General features: G+C 37.5%; 2 protein-coding genes and 1 long non-coding RNA gene across 5 annotated transcripts in view; 1 reads left to right on the top strand and 2 right to left on the bottom strand.

Annotated features, from left to right (window-relative positions):
- LOC123012875 (netrin receptor UNC5B) overlaps positions 1–22,195 on the bottom strand; it is a 72,295-nt gene that overhangs the window by 6,881 nt on the left and 43,219 nt on the right. For 2 of the 3 annotated variants that reach the window (XM_044411064.1, XM_044411065.1), the window contains exons 4-7: positions 21,082–21,360; positions 13,519–13,695; positions 13,353–13,406; positions 13,097–13,285 (exon numbers count right to left, since the gene is read on the bottom strand). In XM_044411064.1, coding sequence (XP_044266999.1) covers positions 13,097–13,285; positions 13,353–13,406; positions 13,519–13,695; positions 21,082–21,360 — 699 coding nt within the window. The remainder of the gene's footprint in view (positions 1–13,096; positions 13,286–13,352; positions 13,407–13,518; positions 13,696–21,081; positions 21,361–22,195) is intronic. The other variant, XM_044411067.1, reaches the window with a different exon arrangement.
- On the top strand, positions 4,008–4,781 carry LOC123012877. Its single transcript, XR_006413238.1, has 3 exons — positions 4,008–4,042; positions 4,097–4,481; positions 4,536–4,781. It is a non-coding gene; the product is annotated as an uncharacterized LOC123012877 (long non-coding RNA).
- On the bottom strand, positions 17,342–19,496 carry LOC123012876 (EH domain-containing protein 1-like). Its single transcript, XM_044411068.1, has 2 exons — positions 18,879–19,496; positions 17,342–18,834 (listed from the first exon to the last, which is right to left on the bottom strand). Exons 1-2 carry the CDS (start codon positions 19,348–19,350, stop codon positions 17,702–17,704), a joined length of 1,605 nt encoding a protein of 534 aa, XP_044267003.1. The 5' UTR covers positions 19,351–19,496; the 3' UTR covers positions 17,342–17,701.

Raw genomic sequence — 22,195 nt, 5'->3', positions numbered from 1 at the left:
GATTGAATTGAACCCACGCTTCATGCTAATGAGATTGGTAAAAAGCTATAAACTACGCGTCGTGGCATTTTTGCCAACATATTCCGCGAAATAGACAATAAGATCGATCGCACGGATTGATCTACGGAGCAGCAGGAACCCCGCTGCGGCTTATTATAGAGCAGCTGTTAAAGTGATTCACGGGATTTATGCAGCAAGATCGAGATTGTGTGGTTAGAAGACGTGAATTACGTTTTATGGCACGACTAGGGGACTAAGACTCTTATTTGTCGCGCTTATTCAAAACTGCTGCATTGCTAATTTTCCTGCGACGTCCAGTCCCAAATGCCTAAAGAAAATCGGCTGAATGATGACTGTAGAAGGGCACTTTGATGTCGTGTGTTGCCACAAAGGCCTTCAGAATTCATGTTTATTACCCGATAATGGATATCCGATGCCGATGGTTTGCTTTGCATTACAGAGAGGGATGGTGGTTATTAATGGAGAAATTCGGAAGCTTACTTAAAACGAAACTTCCGCGCCATAAAGTGATGAACGAAAAGATGGAATTTAGGCGCAAATGCGAACGCCGAGGGAGAGGCTAATAACCAAGAAAAATTACTTGTAACGTAATAAAAACAGCTCAGTTATAGCTTGGCAAAATAATAAAATTACAAAAACCCAGTTGAAAAAAATGATTGTCTAAAAACTTGTTGTTTCAAAAGTGAATTTTATCGCTTTGCATTTTACACACAAACACTCGTTGGTTTCAAACATTCAATTTATTCTTTCAATTCTGAATTACTGAGCTTTGCGAGTCATTGAAGCTCTGAGTTGTGCTTGTAGCAAATTAAAAACCGGCGCTTGTAATCGCCTGGAGCTCAAATGGTGCAAAAGTTAGGGTTAGAGCGTTTGTCAAAAGAAACGGTCCTATCAAAGGAGATACATTGAACGTCTGTGCGAGGCAATACCGCGGCGCGAAATCCGGCTGGATATCGGAATTGAATACGAAATTTCGGAAATGTTCATTACGTGACCGAAGGGTTAAGGAGCGAGTTTTATGTACCGAACTCGTTCCGCATATAAAATCGCTTCGCACGCTGACCGATCCCGTCTTGCACTACTTAGCCATTAAAAGCTCCATTTTTCATTGAATTATCAACTCCCCAAGTGGCTCCCAAATTGAATCACGAACAAACTTGCCGTAATAACCGTGAAGTTCGTGTGTACTTAAAGCCGAGATTGTAGCCCTTTAAATTACGCATCCTCGAAACTGTATGTCATCACCGGAGCGCAAACGTAGCTATTAGTTAACCTGTAAGGCGCAACCCTTTAGCTAACTCACTATATTCAGGAACAGTTTCATTTATTTGCACTGTGCAATTCCGTGCGGTCAACCGGAAGTAATATAAACCCTCCGGTCTACTTGCTAACTTGAATCTAAACACGGATTGAGCGCCGAGAAATTCGATTGAGATATTTATGTGTAAATACGGAGAGTTTCAGACCTCCAGCTCTTTTCATGGCAAAGGTTCTGAAGGAACAGGTTGCCTCTATCCGGAATTTTCCATCGTTTGGATTCCAGTACACAATAATCTACATACGAATTGCACGCTACTACAAAAATGGTGGAGGCGCCGGGATAGACATTTATTTCTTACAAGTAATTTAATACTTCTTTTTATCTGCAATAAAAATGCTCCTCATGGCTTCCTAGAATAGATTATCCAAACATTTATTTAAGTAACTAGTATATTTTTTATTATTACTTTTATTAAACAAATTTGTTTGTCCGATATACAAATTTATCTCTTTAGTAAAAGTTGCTTCGATTGTATTCAATTAAAAATGGAATAAAAATCGAAATACACATCAACAAGTGAGACTAAAATTGTCCATCAATTTATTTCAGAATATAAATATTTTAATCCCAGTCCACTGAACAAAATATAGCTTTCAAAATAATAATAAATCATGGTTGGAACAGGTAAATTTGCAAAACTGGTACATAGACCGGCAAATTTTAAAATTTATGGCCAAAATATACGCACAAAATAAATGAGAGATGTAAACAAAGTCAGTTTGTCATCTTCAATGATAAAAAATGGTGGATGCGGCGGGTTAGTGAACAATACCTGAAAACTTCTAATCGATACCTGTCACGTTTCATTTCATAGTAAACTTTTCTTTATCGTGTCACATAAAACAGATGACCTGGAGGTTATACCTGTGTTTCCGTTTCAAATGAGAATTGATTACATTGTGCTGACATGTCGATTTAATCTAATCTCAACTACAAAGAAAAATAGCGGTTTTAAACGTCTAATTTTATAATTTGTAGTAATTCACTTCGTAAGAAGTTTTTATTAATGACCCATAGACATGGAAAAGCTGTTGCATTCGTCTGTCATTAATAATGGTTACAAAGTTCACAAGCAAACCCACTTGTTTACGTTGTAACCTTATGTCCAATAAATACACATAATTAGTAGGTGTCAAAAGCTTAAATGTTCGTACCTCGTTGTCACGCCATTCCCGGCGACTTGAGTTAATTACATAAAAAATCGCCTGAAGGCGGAAATGCGGGTGTTTGGAGGGATTATCACACTTACATCAAAACGTATTTAAAACATTTTTGATGCTGGTCTCATCTGCGCGCCCGTGCAATTAAAAACTAAAAAATTGATCCCTGGAATAATTCCAAAATAATTACCCACGAAAGTCCCATAAATAACCTCAAATCTGATCCACATCAAAAATTAGAAATTCGAGCTGACACATATGGGGTCTGAAGGCTGAAGGGTGGCTCGTTTAGGGGGCGGCAATTAGCGAGGTTGGCGGGAATGTCGGGAATTCCGGCGGAAATGCCGCCGTGCACTGTCACAGCTACTCATAAGGTCGTGAGCCGCTTTGCTCCCCCGTATTGAGGACCGACATACTTTGAACGTTTGACGGAAACTAAAAATTTACAGGGCGAAAATTTGTTTTCGAGGGGTGGGACAATAGGAAGCGCCTTGTGAGGAGATAATTGGTTTCAGGTGGAAGAGAAACTGTCTATTGAAAAACGACGATGTCGACTTGGAAACTTCTAAATATAAACGTCTATTGTTGTAAAAGGGGGAAAAATCCGTGACTTCTTCGAGTGACGGGAGAAGAAGTGACATAGAAGCCTGGGCTTGACGTCTCGCTAAGGATCTTATGTACCGGAGAGCAGTGGTGGGTTTGTTAATTGCGCTTTGTGCCGCGATTTACCACCGGAACAACTTAGTTTAATTAAGAAAGTGTTTTTGTGTCTGACCCGAGTGCTCTAATAAATTAATTTCGGGCTAATACAAATGTAATCGCTAAGGTATCGGAGAGTGAAATCCAGCAAAACAAGACAAAGGATTAGAATTTCTCACAAAAACACCAAGAGTTAATGGTTTCATAACTGTTTTTAACTTTTCATTTTTGTAAAATTAAAACTTTTTTGAAGAATTCTGCTTATTATGTGTTATTATGAACCGTTGATTTAACAACAAATGTGTTTGTAAATAAAAAGCTTATGGTGCAAAAACTTTGTAAAAAAAAGAAAATGCCATTTGTATAAAATCATTTAAGGTTTCGATAATAGTTAACATTTCGATAAAGTTTGAAGATTTTGTTTCTTAAATGAAAATGTTCTAATCTGTTGTAAAACTTTTCCACAATGATTCAATTACTAATAGCAGTTATTGTAAAAGTGAATTTCTGCAATCGTTCGAATAAATAGCAGTATTATACTACGAAAAATTTGATTTGGTTTTTAGTTGTATATTTTTTCTAACCGAGTTTGATGTAAAAAGGTGATATTTTCTCAATTTTTGTGGAAATGTATTAATAATCTTGAAAGTAGGTGTTGAGTAGCTTTAGCTCTGGCAGGATATTGGAAGAGCCAAACAAGCATAACATCTCATGAAATGGCACAGCTCCGGTTTGATCTTGTGCCGGCGGCAGCTAGTTTTCAGTCCATCCTTCACAATTTGACCGGCGTTAAAATCGCATTATCCATTTTATTATGACAGAGAGATTTACGATTCAGCACGTAGTTGAGTGAATATAAAACGGACTTAATATATTTATCCGGTTGTATTTATAGAAAGGTGTAAACAGGCTCAATGGTAACAGTGTATAAGTCGCGGGTCAGCGACTACCAACTGCTATGCAAATGCAGAAAATAATCCTGACAGTGTGGACAATTCGCCTGTCAAACATGGAGGAAGTCGCCGTCATCTCCTATAAAAGGCCTGCACTGGCTTGCACGACACGATGCGAATTAAGCGAGAGTTTGTACAAGCACGTGTGTGGTGGCCACTCATCATACTCTTCACAATCCTTTTGTTGTGTCATTTATCTCCCGGCGCTGTCAAGGGACGCGCACGAGACATTGTCCTAGGACTACGGGGAAAACTAAAACAAGCTAAGCCCTTCGGTCGGGAATGACAGCCTCTAAGCTCCGGAATTTGAAATTTAAATGCAGAATTGTAAGTTTTGGCTTTCAACGAGTAAATATTTTCTATGAAAGCTCCGGTTTTTAGTCGTGACACTAAAGGATAACGTCACAACTAACGGGTTTGTTGCTTGGAAATCTGATAAAATTTGCGGATTTCGAACGAAATTTGGTGAGTAAATAGCGGGCGAAAATTAAATTAATCTCAACAGAAACAAAGTAATTAAAGTTGGAAGGCATTGTGAGGGTAAACCGACGCTCTGGAAAGTATACTTGTAGACACATCATAATTAAATGGCAATAAAAGCGTTACCTGAACTATGAGGCTCTACAAAGACCCAACTTTGTAAATTAACTTATTTGTTTTCTATTGCACGGTTTCAGCAAACAACATATTTATTACTTTTACCTATTTGAGCACTTAAAAAACGCAAATAAAAGCTACGATTTTGTGTGCACTTCTTTTTTCTTTCAAACAAAAGTTCGACAATAACTGTAAAACAAACTTAGTCAAAAATAGATACAACAATCAAAACATTAGTAGAAAATTGAGCATTTAGTATTTAGCTTTTTTTAGTATTTATCCAAAATTTCTAGCGACTTTGTTTTAAAATAAATCTTATTCATTTTTTAATTTAACACGGGCATGAAGATGTTAATCCGTTTATCCAATACTTGAACATTGAGGATTCGACAAGATTTGTTGTTGCTTTCAACGGATTCGTAAACAAAAACTAAATTCCGATTCCTTTCAAATAAACAAATAAATTAAATTTTTTGTTTCTTTGTCACACACGTTGCAAATAGCACAAATAAATAGCCAGGCGTTTCAAAACAGGTGCGTAGCTCACGGCATCGATGTCACGTTTTACTTTTTGTTATTCACCTATCGATTCCCATTGGCGCCAGGTTTTTATTTTCGGTTTCCACTCACTCTAGGAGTTTGTTTCATTTCTCGGGTCGCTGCAGGCAACGAGGCGTGTCTGTTGTGTTAAAATTGATTGTTTTTTTTTTTCAAATAAAAATGTTTCGTTTTTCGATTATTTTCCTCCAATATCTTAAACACATCACGTTAATTTTTATTAAATTTTTAACAAAAACTGGCTTTTGAGCAAAGCGCAAATGATAGATGAATCGGTAGGATTTGCGATTTTCATATGGGGATCCATAAATCTGGCCACTGGCGGAATAAAAATGGCTAAAATAATTTAATTATCGGATTGTAATGGCCACAAGTTCCGTTTCACGTAAAATCGATGGTGCGACAGTATAGAATTGATAATAACGCGTTCAAAAGGGCCAATTTCTAGGTTCGTTAGCTCCGATTTAAATTTAGCTAGCGTGAAATAATGAAAAGAATTAACCCGTTTAGTGTAAAGACCCGGACAAGTGTTTAGATCATTTGTATTTGAAAGTCGGGTAAGATCACAGTTCACGTTGGTTCATTTACTTTTTGTTTTTCCTTTTCTTCCGATGTCATGAGGACAGATTACAAGGATATTTTTCGAGAACGTTTCGAAGGATACAAATTGCAAAACGTGTTCGTTTCTAACAACAACTAATAGGTTTCAGTCGTTTTGTTTCTTTTGTGTTTAATAGCACTTTTTCACTTTTTCTTATGTTCTTCCATAACACGACACAAACTCTAAAACAACAATTCCAACAAGACTCCAAGTTTCTCATTGGAATCGGAATTGCCAATACCAATAAGAAATGCAAAACGACTTTTCCATTATTGCTCAAATAGAGGCGCCATTTTAATTTTTGTCGTCTCGATCAATTTTACGGTAAGTCCAATATTGCACCCCGTGGAGTGATAGTTGACCTTTGACCCATCGGACCCCACGTCGCATAATGGCCTCATCTATGGCACCCCTCACGGGCAGATCCGCCACATGTGCCCAACCTAAGGCAGTGGCGGCGGCTCGTTCAAATCAACTGGTTTAGAGAATTTATGTTACGCCGCTGCCGGGTCGTATTTTGTTGAAATAAATGTGCCGCTCAGATATATTAACAACTTAGAATATATCTAGTTATTTAACGAGCCGTGCAGATTCTCACGGGATACCTCTTAGTCTGTAAAAATTGTTTATTATATTTTTAAATCTAACGCGATTTATAGTGAAGGTAGCGGACATATGGGTTGTGTTAGCGGCCGTTGCGGCTGAAGGGAGATTTATAACAGGCCGAGAAGCGAAAGGGAAACCAGCAAATAATTATTCCTGCCGCAGACCGGTGGGTAATAGCCAGGAAAAAATATTGGCCTGTTAGGTGCCAGATTTTTCTTGTAGACGATAATCCCACAACGGAATTGGTTTCCAGCTGTCATTTTAGAGCCTTTGCTTTAAAAAATAACGTAATGCTATACACCTGAGGATTTTATTTTCTGATACATTAAATTAATTACATTTTGATGTATTGGACCGGTCGAAAATTTTTTCAATGAAATGAAAACTTTGATTTACTCAGCCCCTTGAATCTCGTTCGATTTTACACCCTCGCCTAGTTTTCTCTAGTACAAACGTGCATTGCAGCGAAACGACCGTTTTATTCATTTCCACTTCGAGAAAAAAATGTGCGGGCAACACAGGTAAACGATTTATGCTTTGTATTAGGATCTTATCGGCCCTTTTGATAAACTCAATTCGTGTTACTTATTCCCAAGCATGCGGGTTGTGTTTGATCAAATTGCGAGAGAGACTTCACGACAAACATTGTGAAGTCTAGCACGTGCCTCAGACTCTCATGTTAATTGCACTCTCACTTCCGGTAGACGCAAGCCCTCATCCAGAAAAAAGCCCCAAGACTCTTAAAATTGCTCGCACAACTGTCACAGAGGGTGCATCTGATATAAATATTTTTGGAAAATTTACGTCATTTGGTATCGATACAGGCATAAAAGCGTGGGCATACCCGGAAAACGCGTCCATTGTTTCAAATTGGCTGCTCCGCCGAGGGGCGTTTCGAACATTTCCAGGACTGTCCTCTGGCACAGTCAACTTGATGCATTAGCTTGTTCGTTAAAAAAAAACTAGAAAAAGGCTCACCTGAACGCAATGAATAAAAAGTCTTCGTGCACACGTCCGGTTTAATCGCATGAGTAGACATCAAAACCTGGGTTTATCGGTTGAGGGTCAATGGGGTGATTATGTATCGATTAGTGTGAAGAGGCTATTAATTAGAAGCAGTCATTCTGAGGGGTCGATTTTTAAACGATTCTATTGTCACAGGGGTGAATTTTCAATTGGCTAATTTTCGACTATTTACTGTAGAGAAGAGTAAATTAGAGCTCTTAATTTGACGATTTATCGCAGAACTGTGTGCAAGAGGACCACTGGTCATGATAGCACGATGATTCATAGATTCAACTAAGGGAAAACTACTACTACTACTTGAGTAAATCCTAGGAAGATCATTTTGCAGTGGACATTTCTATTCCCGGAACAAACAAGAGGCTTTCTTGTGATTCATGCCTTTTTTCCCTTTTTATCATCATTGCTCACACCTCGTAAAGTCTAATAGGGATTTTATTCCGTTGTTATTATTTCGCAGATCAGAAATTTTACGTTGGTTATCCAAAGTTAAATCTCGCGCAAAAAGATTTATTAATGCAGGGACGTGCCCCAACTTTTTCTTAATCAAAGTTAATGTCGCGTTTTTAGGGGATTACGTGAACATCACCGAATTACGTTTTATAGATCAAAGGCGGTCTTCCAAGAAAATAAAATTAACATACATACCAGAGTTATAAAAATTCTTGATGAATGGAGGGTTAATTGCGAAAAATATAATCTGATAAAAAGCAATTTGTCTCACATCTCTTTGAGTGACATGTTCAAAAATTCTAATTATAATTCCAGACAAACCGGTTTTTCTATAAGTAATCAAAACCGGTTTTTCTAGAAGAACTAGAGAAATAAATCGGACTGTGTCCTTTAATCCCACACCGGATTTGCATATAGCTCTCTCTCCACAATTCCGGTGCAATTAGAAGAACTGTTATGCCGTGTCGGGGGCAGTGTGGAGACGTTAATCCTTCCGATGGCAGTCAATATTAACATTTCTAGGCGTCATAACCGACTGCCAAATGTCGGCCTTAATCCCGAGTTATGTCCATTGCGGTTAGTTGGGATATCATCCGGATACCCATATCGATTTCCGGTTAGAGTCCAGACGTGTTAATTAGCACCTCATTCGGTAGAGTTTCATGAAACTCTAAAAGCTGTCTTCGAAAAATCGATTACCAGCTACAACACTTGAGAAAAAATGCACCGGTGGCCTGAACGAGTGGTAACGGAAAACTAGTATAGAATTAAGAGAAATGGGAAAATCGAACGGATTTAAGTATACGTGAAAGTTTCGTAATTAGTAGTCGCCTACTAATTAGATTTTATCGGTGCGATGGAACGATATTAAGTAGTTTTAATAGGGCGCTTTGTTTAGCGATTAGTCATGGAATTGTTTTCAATCAAAATAATGATGATTTGCATGTTTCAAACGCGGGCCACACAACAAAAAGTAATTGTTTTATTGAATAAAATTGGCCCGAGTATAAGACGGGTTCGGTAACAATACAAAGTATTATTATCGTTGTTTCACTATTTTTAAATCAAAATGATTGTACTGACAGTAATGTTTTTAAAACTGCCCAACTTTGAAAAGAATCAATTCTTAAGTTAAATTGTTATGAAAGCCTGATCTTGATATTCTAGGTGTATATTCTTCTGTTTCTCTATCTAATTTACAGATTTCTCAGTTATAAGTTATAAGAGTTAAAACAAAAAGGAATTTTTCAAAAAAATCTTGACGCCGTAGTTCATATCAAAATTTTCTCTTTTGGAGTGTGGTCTTTGACAGGTTAAGGGAAAAATATTAGCGAACCAATTATCGCTTGCAAATTGGTTTCAGTTGAGTTGGACACGTCGCAAAATCGTCACAAAGAGGGATGGCAAAGAGTCGCGGGGAAGTTAGAGGGTGCATTTATAATTGAAGTTGTCTGGAGGACAACAAGGGCTCTTTATTCTGCAATTTCGCAACAACTAACATGTTCTAAGACTCTCCACTCAAGCTGTACTATTGTGCGAGTTAAATCAAGGATATTTGCATTATTCCCGTCAACAATTTGCCTCCGATTAATAAGTTGTTAAATTACAAGTCGCATAAAGCACTCGCGTCTTATTATACTTCAGAAGACAAGCGAAGGTGAGCTTAAGAAGCTCTCTATTCTGAGCTGTGGCAGCCATATATCGTTTTATCCTGTCATATATTCGCGTATAGAAATGTAATGGTATTCCGTAAGTATTCACCCTTGTCACATATGGAAATATTCCAGCTCTTGCTGCTTCCCTCCGACAAAAGCCGCCGACCTCACCCTTCAACAGGGAGCTTTATTTAAATCTTAACGAAATTCCTACGCGTGCTCCCTGCTCACGCCCCGGGAATTCTGATAAATGCCTTTAAGTCAATGATGATGTAATTGTATATTAGTCAATCATTTTCACATCAATTGCAGGGTTTCAAACGCTTGGTGATATCACACCCCCAATCTCGCACCCCCCGAAACTAATTACATGAAAGCCGCAATATGTAAGAATGTACAACAACAGGTATAATCAGAGGGAAAATTACGTTGAAACATATGAGACGTTGGGTGTTACAAAGCCGAGCAAATGTTCCATTTTTGTACGCAGCCAGAATATGCAAATTTTCTTTTGATAAATTCGGCCTCCCTTAATACGCAATATGCATATAATTCCACACGGCTTATGAAGTTATTACTTGTAGCCTTGAACACAAGAAAGAAGAAGCGGGGATACTAGTCAAAATGTCTGCGAAGAAATTTGCCACTACTTTACTAGTACATCATTTGTTATAAACTTGTTATTTGTTTTGATATATTGGTTGCTTAAAGCTATCATATTAAATAAATTGACCTCCTGCACTCTGCAATTACAATTTTATTATTAATTCACACCTAGCGGCTATTTTTCATTATTTTTACACCATAAAAGGGTAATAAAATTTCAAAATCTAAAATTAGATTGTGTAATAGGGACCAAATGTTATAAAATAAATTCATTGTAATTTATAATTGTTAAACCAGTCAATAATAAAAAAAATACATACAGAACATTATTTGTTTTGAGTCATTTTTTTTTAATATTTAATAGTTTACGTCGCAGGTGGGAGATAAAAAATAACTAAAAAGGAAAAACAATTATGTGTCTGATACAAATAAATAAATAAGTCAGTAAATTGCATTTTAACTCAGTCATCCTGCAGGTACCAGTGGTGTCTAAACAATGTTATTTTCTTTTTATGTTTCTGGCAGCTGTTGATGAAAAATAGTCTGAATACCCCCATATTATTTCGCCAAAGTTATAAACGTAAAGTAGGTCGTAAGCAAGCGCAAGATCATATGCTAAATACTCCTATAAATATAAAAAGCGAAATATAGAGTCAAACCTCAGGGCATGAATAAATTAGTTTCTCATCTAACCCGCAGCTCCTGCAAGATATTAGCCCTCACTATATAAATATATTTTTTTCCGCAACAGCGCCTCATTTGTACGGTTTTAATCTTGATAAGAGCCTTTCGGAAGGAAACTATCAAACAAAAAAGTCCACCTTGTCTGGAATATCCTTGCAAGTACGTCTTTTGGACTTGCTCCAGGACGTTTTACCACAATCTTGATAAAATTTCCTTCAATTATTTATTTAAAGTTAGCGAAAGACGTCCGACTTGTTATTGTAACTTCTCAACATGTGTTGTTTTCACAAGGGCACGGGCATCGCTCCAGTAACATTTAAGTCAATTTGGAAAGACATCAGAGACAGTGCTGTTTTCATTATGGACGTAAGGAATAACAAACGAATATTAAGATCGAGTCTTTCATATTTAGCGTGACGATAACACCTTGATATAGCAAAAATATCTTCAAGATGTCATATTCAGACTGACTTATTTTCCCACTTCCGTTCCGAATTCGTTTTGTTTTAATATTTGAACATGTCACGTAACTATTACCGTGATAAATTATTTTGCTAGCTTTGCTCTTGGCATTTTATATGAATTTTTGGGGTGAGTAACGAGACACTTTATGTAAAAATGCCCAAATCTACATTGGCAAACAAGTATTTCTCGTCATATTTTAGTCAAAAAATAAATTATTTTTCTACCCAAACATATGGTAGAATTGTTTGTTTTTCTGTAAAGCTTTAGACATTCCAATATTCTCTGAGATTATTTATTTTTATTTGAAACTCCGGAAACGGAAGCAAATTAAATTAAAATCCCACTAAAATCTATTCCGACTAAATCCAATTAAATTTCTGCTTAATATTTGAAATTAAAATTTTATAAATCTGACCTGAAAGTAAGACTGCAGTCTCGCTTGATATTGTTTGAAAATGTTTCAAGATTTGGACAATGTCTGAATTTAATAACCGATCCAACGAATAATTATTTACAGTCGTGTAATGTAATAAGAGATCGGTTATTAAAAGGTTTTAGCTGTGTACAAAAGGCGCGTAATAAAAAAGTAATAAAAAAGAAGGAGAATTAGGGAACACAATGAGTTCCCTCACAATAAACGCCATAATAATAAATAATCAGAAGACAGCCCCTGTGTTTCCTGTGTCTGCAGTCTCTCGCAGCTTCCGCCATCAGCGAAGGTACTCGTGTTTTATTTCTGGTTACATTTAGGAAGTTTTTATCATCAAATCTCGACTTTTATTAAAAATTTCATCATTCCCGGCTTAAGTCCATATTAATTTTATTCGTCGAGTATTCTAAATCATTTCATCAGTTCATAATCCACCTGAAGTGGTGAAACAGCGAAAGGGCTGAAACCGTGCCAAATGCACTACTCCAAACTCGCCAAACACTAATTAAAATGCCCGCTACGCATGTAAGCGGACGCTGAAAACTGAAATCGTTCTTACTGAAAGTTTGCTTCATTAAAGCGGCTTTAAATACGCCGTTCTCATGCAAGATCAGATGTATAAAACGTGTTTCTATTTAACAAATAATCAAAGGATTCCTCAAGTCGGAGCCTTCAAACGGCTCAAATGTAAACAACGGATAAACTTCTGCTTGACGTGCCAATTACCACTTGAAATTGTCTAATTACTTATCAGAACTCACCGGGAAGGGCGCCATATAAATTAAAATGCAAAAGACAGCTGAGACATGAGTGAAATTTTAAAAAGCAGAAGCCACACACATCGGCCACTTAAAAAACCCCAAAAAAACGAGTTAAAATACTCAGGACTTTAGTTTGTATATCAAAATTTTTTAATTTCATTTCAGAAAACCTCTTTATTAAGAATATATTTGATAATGTTGATGTTGTACATTAAAATCTCAAAACATGAGTATCCACAATATTTTTTTAATTTATAATGTAAACATTAAAACATTTGAAATAAAATAGGAACTGTCCGATTTAACAACAGTTTGATCGATTGAATGTTAATCATAAACCAAAGAGACGTGAAAGTCAGACGGCTTTTACGTGCGCATGTATACAATATTATTTTTACAACTCCATTGTTCCGTTGGTCAAAGAATCATAAACAATTTACTCATCGACTACTCTACTCGTCTTACTGACCTTCGACCAACAAAAAAAAATTCTCAACACTTACCTTCTCTAACTCTACTGAGTTCCATAGATCTGCACTGCTCTGAACTGCACGAAGTCGTCTGGGTGTCCTTCCCGTTACAAGTTCTCCTTCCTTGCCCATTTCCCAGAATACACTGCCTTCGTCTCGTCTTTAAACAATCCGAATTGCAGTGAGACCATTCCGACCATTGCGACCACCTCGCCGGTTCCACTAAAAGCATTAAAAAAAACACCTATATTACTCCCCATTTCCAAATCAAAAATTTCTGAAAAATTACCGTAACTGTTATCGTAACTGCCGTAGTCGTAAGCGTTATCCAACACCAGCTCTTCTACGATAGAAGCAGGAAAGGACAAGCGGTTAGTTAGCAATTCGGGCAAATTAAACAAAGCAGGAAGTGCATAGAAATAGAAAGAGTAATCCGATCTGCTTTGAATTTATACCTTGTGGGCAGGTAATACAATCCTTGGTCTTGCGAACGCTCAAGCCTTGACACGGAAGGCCGCCGTTGCTAGGAGGAGGGTGAGTGCAGGTGCGAGTGCTCATCTTGCCCGACGACAGGGTTGCTCCGGGACACCGACATTCGGTCCAGGGGGACCAGGGCGACCAACCCCCATTTACTGAAAATAAAAAGAAGTAATTTCGGTTTAATTTGAACGTCCGATTTAATTGATGAAACTGCAGATTTGACTAATCTGTCAGACGACCAATCCTGAAATATGTATTTGAGCTAACGGTGATCCACGTCCTATTATGCTTACGTCGGATTATTTCCTGAAGAGAACGATATAAAGCGCAATCCCATTTCAGCTACAGCGGCTTTTAAAGATCCCGAAATCAAAGCAAGACTAAGCCGCTGAATTAAACTTCTAAACTGGTACTTTTTTCCATCATCATTCTTTGTATTTGTCAGTTGTTTCGTAGAAACTTTAAATGTGTTTTACTAAACTAAGCAACTTTTTCCATTGTGGAATTGTTTTATGTGTTTTCGTAATTTGGAGATAACGACTTTCGAGTAATGAACATCTATGGTTTCTTTGTCTTGAAATTATTTTAGAATTTATCATCCCGTCATCGGACAAAATTAATTCAAAGGATTCGAAATTAATTTTACTGTCTTTGTGGCAACACAAAGACATATCTTTAGGCAGATCGGATTAGACTTTATAAAATTACCGATTTCCGTCTCTAAAAACCTTTAAATTTCCTTGAAAACAGTTTTATTAATTAAAGTTCGAAAACAATCGGGAGACTTGATGCGGATCGGGCACTTAATTAAAACCAAATAACTAGAGTTTACTGTGGCCGTTTACTGGTATTCCGTTGGTTTTTAGAAAACGTGAAATATTTTGATAACGATCGCCAAGTTTACATAAGAATTTCCACTGCTTGCATCTCAAAATAGGGAATGCTGCAGTGCGACTTCTTTTGATCTCGAGATTAAACTCCTAATCCATTTAGTTTCTTGTTTTTATGTAAATATCAGTACTTTACTGTTTTAATAACAATAATAACCCAACTGTTCCCATATGCATCTTCAAATTCAAAGCCCCCTATCAGTGACACCATCGACAAGACAAGTAATTTTTTTTCAAATCTCCTAAATCGACAACTTGTTCTAAACCGAACGTCTCGATCATTTATCATTCCCGTCAACTTTAACTTGTCCCCCGGAAACTTTCTTAATAAAAACAAACTCTCAACTCTTTCTTCAATACATCAAGTTCAGGGGTAATGAGGGCACACGTCGCGCCTTTACCGCCACCTCACGTGTCATTTTCATCTTTGAATACGTTAGGATCGAGCAAGATTTACATCGCTTCAACACGGGACTAAAAGAGTTGAAATTCTTTCCACGTTGTAAGACAATGGTCTACCATAAACCCCCGCTGTTTTTGAGGGAGAAAAAAACATCCAGAATGTTATGACAGGCATATTTAACGGGCGGTTTAAAAAAAGGAAGCATGCTTGTCGGGGTATTTATATTTAATGACCTGGTCGTATTTATTTATTATCCTTTTGTATTTTACGGTGCGTAGGTGTGTGTGGCCGAGACACAACATGGGGTTACAAATATTGGCCCGAGTTTCGCAACACACGAATTCATAGTCATGAAGACTACTTTGAGAAGACCTTGTTTTTACCAAACTTCAGATTTACATATTCATTCTTCTTTTGAAATTTTAATTTGACATTGATTTAAATCGTTCTAACAAAATGCAGTGTCGCTGAGCCGTGATAACAAAATAAATGATGTGCTCAATTGCTTTAGATCGCCTGGTAGTTTTGTATGAATAATTATAAACGGATTTTAAATTTTAAATTAGACAGCTTCTTGATTATTTCAGCTTGTTCAAAATTCTTACTCGTTTAAATGTGTTTTAAAAGTTCCTTGTGTGAAGTTTCCTTTGCTACTAGAAATATTTTTTACTTTAAAAACTTTAATTTAGCACCAATAAAAAAAAAATTCAAAATTAATTTTTTACATCAATTTGAAATAATAAAATTAAATTAAAATTAATGTGTTTTTTTTTGTATAAAAATCTTTTTGCACATAATCTATAACCTTAGATTCAAAATAATGCAGTTGAAATCCGAGTTCTCGTTACTTTGCCATGTCACTAGAAAATTTCATGAATAAATCTAGTGCAAAAATAAATATTTCACATAAAACTGGCCTAGATTCCGAACATTTTCCTGCCATCATCATTCCAGATCGTCTTGTTGAGCGCACCTCATGAATTCAACCAACAATCAAAATTCCTAATACAATATTATGAATAGCATTGAATAGACTTTTGAATTTGTGATGCTGAATCTATGCTTATTCACGTTATAAGCTCTAGACCTAGATCTATTTTGAATAGCACTTGACTGTTCAGAACTAACGTTCATCGCATTGTCACAACGGCGAGTTATCAAAGTAAGTCACTGTGTTTTTGACACAAAAACCTGTACTTTTGTTGGCCTTGATTGTTCTTCTAATTTCGTGATCGTTATAAATACGTACGATCAAAGGACACAGAATAAATTATCCTAAAGCTAAACATCGTGAGTAATTGCAGTCACATTTGTTTGCCAGCTCCAATCTTAATTTGTCTAAAGTGAGTGAATGAAACTTGTGTTAATGCGTCTGAACTTAAAACTTAAAATATCCAGTCTTGCTTCAGTGAGAAGATTCGAAGCTTCCGAAACTAATTATTTGTAAAAATAGCTGAAGTAATATTTGCGCCACTATTAGGTAATCCGGTGTTTGAGCACCTTCGTGCAAATATCGTGCGAATTTGCTTATGCAAATTGAGATGAGATTCGTCAAAATAAACAGATTCGCTGAGATGAAACGTAGGGACATCGGTGAGAAGAATCCCATTGAAGTTTACGCCGATAAATGCGTCCAAATATTTACCCATTCCCATGTTAATCTTAAATGTATGTCGAAACTAAAATAACACAAATGTGACGAAAAGAAAATCAACACCGCACGTTTTGTGACCACACATCTACGATTTTATCCACAAATAATTCTGTTTGTTTAAGGCTATTTCTCGTGTTTAATAATAACTGGCGCGGTTTTAAATTTCACCTGTCCATATCTCCCCCAGGTGTTCCAAAACATGTCAGAGATAATTTATTGCGCGAGTGATACAGGCCTAATGCACCGTTTGCAACGAGCACCTGTCTTGACCGATCCTCCATGCAAACGGTAGTTGAATGACGACTTCAACGGTCCCACAAGATTAACTCCACTGGAATGCCTCCATGATCGATGGACGACTTTCGATTTGATTTTATTACAGTGTCTGGTTATTTTAATGATCAACAGAAATTCCGAACTAATCCAAACAAAAAGACATTACTCTCGTAATACGGATACAATTAGGACAAAAGCCTCGTTTTTTGGTTTAATTGATTTAGCAAGGCCTCAGGCGGGCTAAAAGAACCGATACTCACAACCTAAACTGTCCACTCGAGTTTGCAGCCCCAAGTGATTTGTTTCAATTAATGTTTTACGCCAAATCTAGATGTGTTTTTTACATTTACAACAAAAGTGGACCACGATGTGACCCCTGAGGAACTCACAATTTATCAAAAAATAATTCAGAAAACTCGACACTACAAATATGACACACACGGAGAAATTATTTCTTGCATCTGTTTGTTTATTTATAGCCACAATCGATAATTTTAATTCAAATCTCGACCAAATCACATAACTAATCATTGTAGGTACACTTGGAACGTTTGAAATTCCTGTTTGTATTCATACATAAATCTGCTACCAGTAATTTTATTATTGTAACCAACCTAGCAATCCACCAACGCAAACACAGTTGTTATCAGATAGTAGATAATAAATTCGAATTGTTTAAATTATGAAATTTATTATCGAAATGCAATTTCCCCTCTACTCCCTTTACGAGGTTGCAAATTGGAAAATTAGTAGTAAAACGCAAAAACCATTATTAAGTCGGTGCTGCGGTCACTAGATGAGTTATAAAATCCGTCATAACCACGCTATAAAGTCATAAAAACCATGCCGACGTATTAATTAAAAAATATGCATGCAATATAGTTTTCAAATAAATTTCATTTAGTCATAAAACACTTAATACAATTATATCACTATCACGAATACGTTTTTTTTAGTGGTGGCTTTAGATGCAAAGGCAAGACATCTGGCAAATCGTTACCTTCCACTTTCACATTAATCAAATGCATGGCTAAGGCAAACTCGTCACGATCTAAGAAACCGTCTTTATCAACATCAGCCAATTTCCAAATTTTTGACAAAACAGAATTTGGTAATTTTGACTTGACAAGTTCGACTTTAGCTGTCGCTCCTGATATTTTAGTGCCATTAGGCGAGAGTTGGTCAAAAATCGCGTCAAAAGTCGCTTTTTCCTTGTTAACAATCCAATCGGGTTCGCCCATTCCAGCATTAACACCTTCGCCCCTCTTGTAACCAAAGGGTGAACTGTGATCACCTATATTTTCAAACGCTCCTCCTGTTACATCGCTTTTGTTGATTTCATTCACTTCGTGCGAAATCATTGACATTAGTTGGGCAATGTCGTCGCTCAACATTTGATCCACCACGTCTAAAAGCTTCGGTTTGAGCGAATGAAACTTGGTAAAGTCATGTCGTGCCAGCGCTTCTCTCATTTTCTGAAGGTCTGGGAAATCTCCGGCTGAAATGTTGTGCTCTTTTTGGATCTTGATATAAATCTCGTGCAGATTCTTGATGAGTTCCTTCTTCTTGTTATCTTTACCGAAAACGTTGGGCATTTCCTTGCGGAGCTCGGCGATAATGTAGGCGTGTACTTTGGCCAGACGGGCCCTTTTGATGAGATCATTGAGTTTGCGAAGGGCGGAATTCTTGGGTAGACTTTGTAAGTCTGTGAATAGGTCTTGGGCCTCGTCTTCGAAGAGCCGTCTATTGACGTCGTATCGCAAGGGCTGGTCCCAAAACGTTCCGATGTACACTCGGACGACTTCCGGCATCTGCAGCACTTTGCCTAACGACCACATCAAGGCACCGTAAACTCTCATCAGCTGCTGATGGTCGATCATGTCCGCTTTGTTGAGAACTATCCGGATCTTGTCGTCGTGTCCTCGAAGTGCCTCGATGGAGCGTCGGAATTCGTCCGAAATATCCAATTTGTGGGCATCAAAAAGTAGGATAATCCGGTCGACTCGTTCAGCGAACCATTCCAAAACTCCGGTAAAGTCGTACCCGCGATCGATACGTTGCTTCTCACCTGGAGGACGTCATGAAAAACCGCATGAATTTTTCAGGACTTACCTGCGAGGATCCCCGGAGTATCAATAATAGACATCCCTTTGAGCACGGGAGATTTCACGAGCGAGCACTGAAATCTGTTTAGGAAAGAATTTCCGAAGACCGAGAGAGGCCGGAATTGTTTCTTGGGGTCGACGACAAGGGCATTCCCCGGTATTACACCTTCTTTCTCGCCATACATCACGGCTATAAATCTGTCGGTTGTTGGTTCCGGCCCTATTCTCATCCCGGGGAAATCTCTCTCTAGGAGATATTTTATAAACGTCGTTTTACCGGTGGAATATTGACCCACGAGCAAGATTAGCGGTTTAGACTCAAAATCCGGATCGTTGAGGGGCGGCGAATGGAACTCCTCGAAAAAGTAGTGCTGTTCTAAGGGCAGCATCTTGTTCTTGTAGATACTTTTCAGACCCTCGGCTACGTTCTCGTAACATTCGTGTACGACCTCCGGTTTTTGATTCAACCAACTGAACATTTTGATAATTTATGACAGCTTCATTAAAACAAATGTGAAAAGTGACAACTTCAAACTAGTGGAGGGGCTTTTTTCCCGAGATAAATTATTCATAGATAAAGACGAGGCTGATTAATGTTGGGTGGTTTTAAACAGTCAACATGACTTGTGTTAAACGAAATTAATTCTCCCAAGCATGAGAATCAATTTAAGTATAATTTATTTTGTGATACGGACTCGTGAACTCGGACTTTGTTTCAGTCAGGCCACGAAAAATCTGACACGGGTTAATTAGCTAACATGCAATTAAAATTCAATGATGGCCATGGGAAAGTGATTTACAACGTTTCGTACTAATTAGATAAATTATTCAACGACTACTCGCCAGGTTTAGATTCGTTCTGTTTGTTCACGCTAATGTGGAAACCAACAGCGGTGTAATTTGACGCCCAGATTTAGACAAGTCTGATGGATCATCACGACAAAAATCGTTTCATATGTTCTTCCATAATTCATCTACTGACACGCTAGCGTAAATTAGAAATCAAAATTCCAACCCATCCGAATTAAAATATCCAAGAAAAAACTCATTAAACCGAAACTGGAAGCTAAAATGAGCCCCAGATGAAGCCATAAAATCATAATTTGTCGTTAAATATGACACCGCATCGTTTTGTGTCAAAACCAATTAACCTCTTCGACTCCTCGTCAATTCAAATATAAGACCCACTAATAAAATTTTATAAGCTAATGTTACTCGATCCGTTTTCAAGATAAACATTGTTCTTCTGAACACCTTGTTTTCTACGAGTCATTTTTCGGTTCAGCTACATCGAATTCACATTTAAATCAACAGGTGGCACTTGAGGAAAAAATCGAGTGGATGTTTCAGGTTGGTTTATGTCAGATTTGGGAAATAGGGACACTATCTAGTGAAGGATCTAGAAGTGGGCCTTCTTGTTTTATGCCTCGACGAAATCAGTTTAAAAATAAACAGGGGTTAGAAAAGCTATCGCTCGGTGGCACGTCGTTGTGCTTTTATTATTTCGATAAATCGTGAGATTAGGAGAAGCTTTGTGTTGTTGACACGATGGCATTTATTTCGGTCAGACGATGGAAAATATTTTGGGTTTTAATTAGCTTTTTCGAACAAAAACTATAGATTGGGAGAATGGACCCCCCACTCATATAGTAATTCAATTTAATGTGTGCAAATAAATATCCGGTTCTGTCATTATTTCTCTTAGAATGTGTGGTATTTTTAATTTAATTCGCTTTGTGTTGGGCCAAACGTGACATTACAAAGCGTCTAGCAAACCGAATTACTCCACATTCTACCACATTTTGCAAATTCTATAAACGATAAGCGCCTTATTACTGCCCTATTACTGTCTTTCTCTAATCACAAAAGTGATCCTTTTTTAAATAAAGATCCTGGGTATGTCGTAACGTTTACTATCCCAAGCTCGTTGTAAAGGCGCAATCACTTAAATTAAGTCCTTGGGAACGTACGGATCATAAAACAGCAATACTTAAATAATTAATCATAAAATAATCCTCGCAAGGGAATACCGTAAATTACCTCCGAGTTGCGAGATCTCTTTAAGACATTGATAAGTACCAGTAAACTGTGCGATTTAATCGCCCCATTAAACCCGAACATAAAAACTTCAGCTAAGTCCAGTTCAAAAATTGATGATCGAAAAACTTTTTCAATTCAGCCTAAGCAAAACTCGAGAAACAAAATTTTACCATAAACAATGACTTCTGCCGGTGGCGCCATCCTCTTCGCGGCTATATTTTCAGCAACGCAAGTATAATTGTTAGTATCTTGAGCTCGGGCTTCGCCTATGAGAAGATGCCCTTCTGTGGATACCAAAACCGAAGTGTCTGGTTGCAATGGCTGGGCCCCTTGAAGCCAGTATATCCTTGGAGGTGGCACCCCCACTGGTGGAACACATCGGAGTTCCGTTTGGTGACCCATTTCCACTCTTGTAGACATGGGGTTTTCCTCAAACGTCTTTTTCATGTCTGGAGACAAAAAGTTAATGTAGTTTGAAACAAGAATCAATCTTTTCCTAGTCGATATAATTTTAAACCGTCATAAAACTTGATTGTGTTTTTAGATGATCGTTGGGCAAGCTTAATCTCGATTAAATCGCGATATTATCGAGGTCGTGTTGTCTGTGTTTAGGTCTTAGTGCCGTGATAGAGCCGAATCGATCGACATAAGAACGCACTTAGGGGACTTTATAAGCGGGAAAAATTTTAAATTGACGTATCAGCTTGGCACGGCTTGGCCCGTCTCCAAGTATTCATCCGAAATAGGTTAATCGGGATGAAAGAGTGACGAACGTTCAAAAAGCAAAAAGTCCGCGACCCGAGTACAGGTGCGAGGCTTGTAGAATGTCTTGGTTTCGATCTGGTCCTTGTATTTTTCCTCGGTCATTCATCAAGCTTTGTTTAAACAATGACGGGCGTTAATTAGTATCGCGGTGTGCATTCTGAGAATGGGGCAAAACTCGTGTAATTTATTTTATTGTCGAGGCATGTGCGCATATAAATAAAAATGGGGGAGCGAAAACAAAAGTGTACAATAGAACAGAAGAGATCCGTGCCGAGGTATTCAACACGTCTTTACGGCGAACGTTCACGCTTCCAACGTTCGAATCCTTTGAAATGTATTTTCGGAGAGAAAGAAACAAGTTCGACGGTGTCAACGGCGAATTGCCGCCAGCTTTTCGCTTCTAACATATGATAAATGTGTAACTTACCATTTGCAAATTGGACGGCTTTTGATACGCGAATTGAAAACATACAAACTTCAACAGAGAGCTTGTTTACTTTCGGATAAAAAAGAATCCCA

This window comes from Tribolium madens, unplaced genomic scaffold (assembly GCF_015345945.1).
Source record: "Tribolium madens isolate multiple individuals breed KSU strain unplaced genomic scaffold, Tmad_KSU_1.1 Scaffold_96;HRSCAF=242;Tcas5.2_LG5, whole genome shotgun sequence".
NCBI lineage: Eukaryota > Metazoa > Arthropoda > Insecta > Coleoptera > Tenebrionidae > Tribolium > Tribolium madens.
Note: the sequence above shows the minus strand (reverse complement) of the source record. Positions and strands in the feature narration are given on the sequence as shown.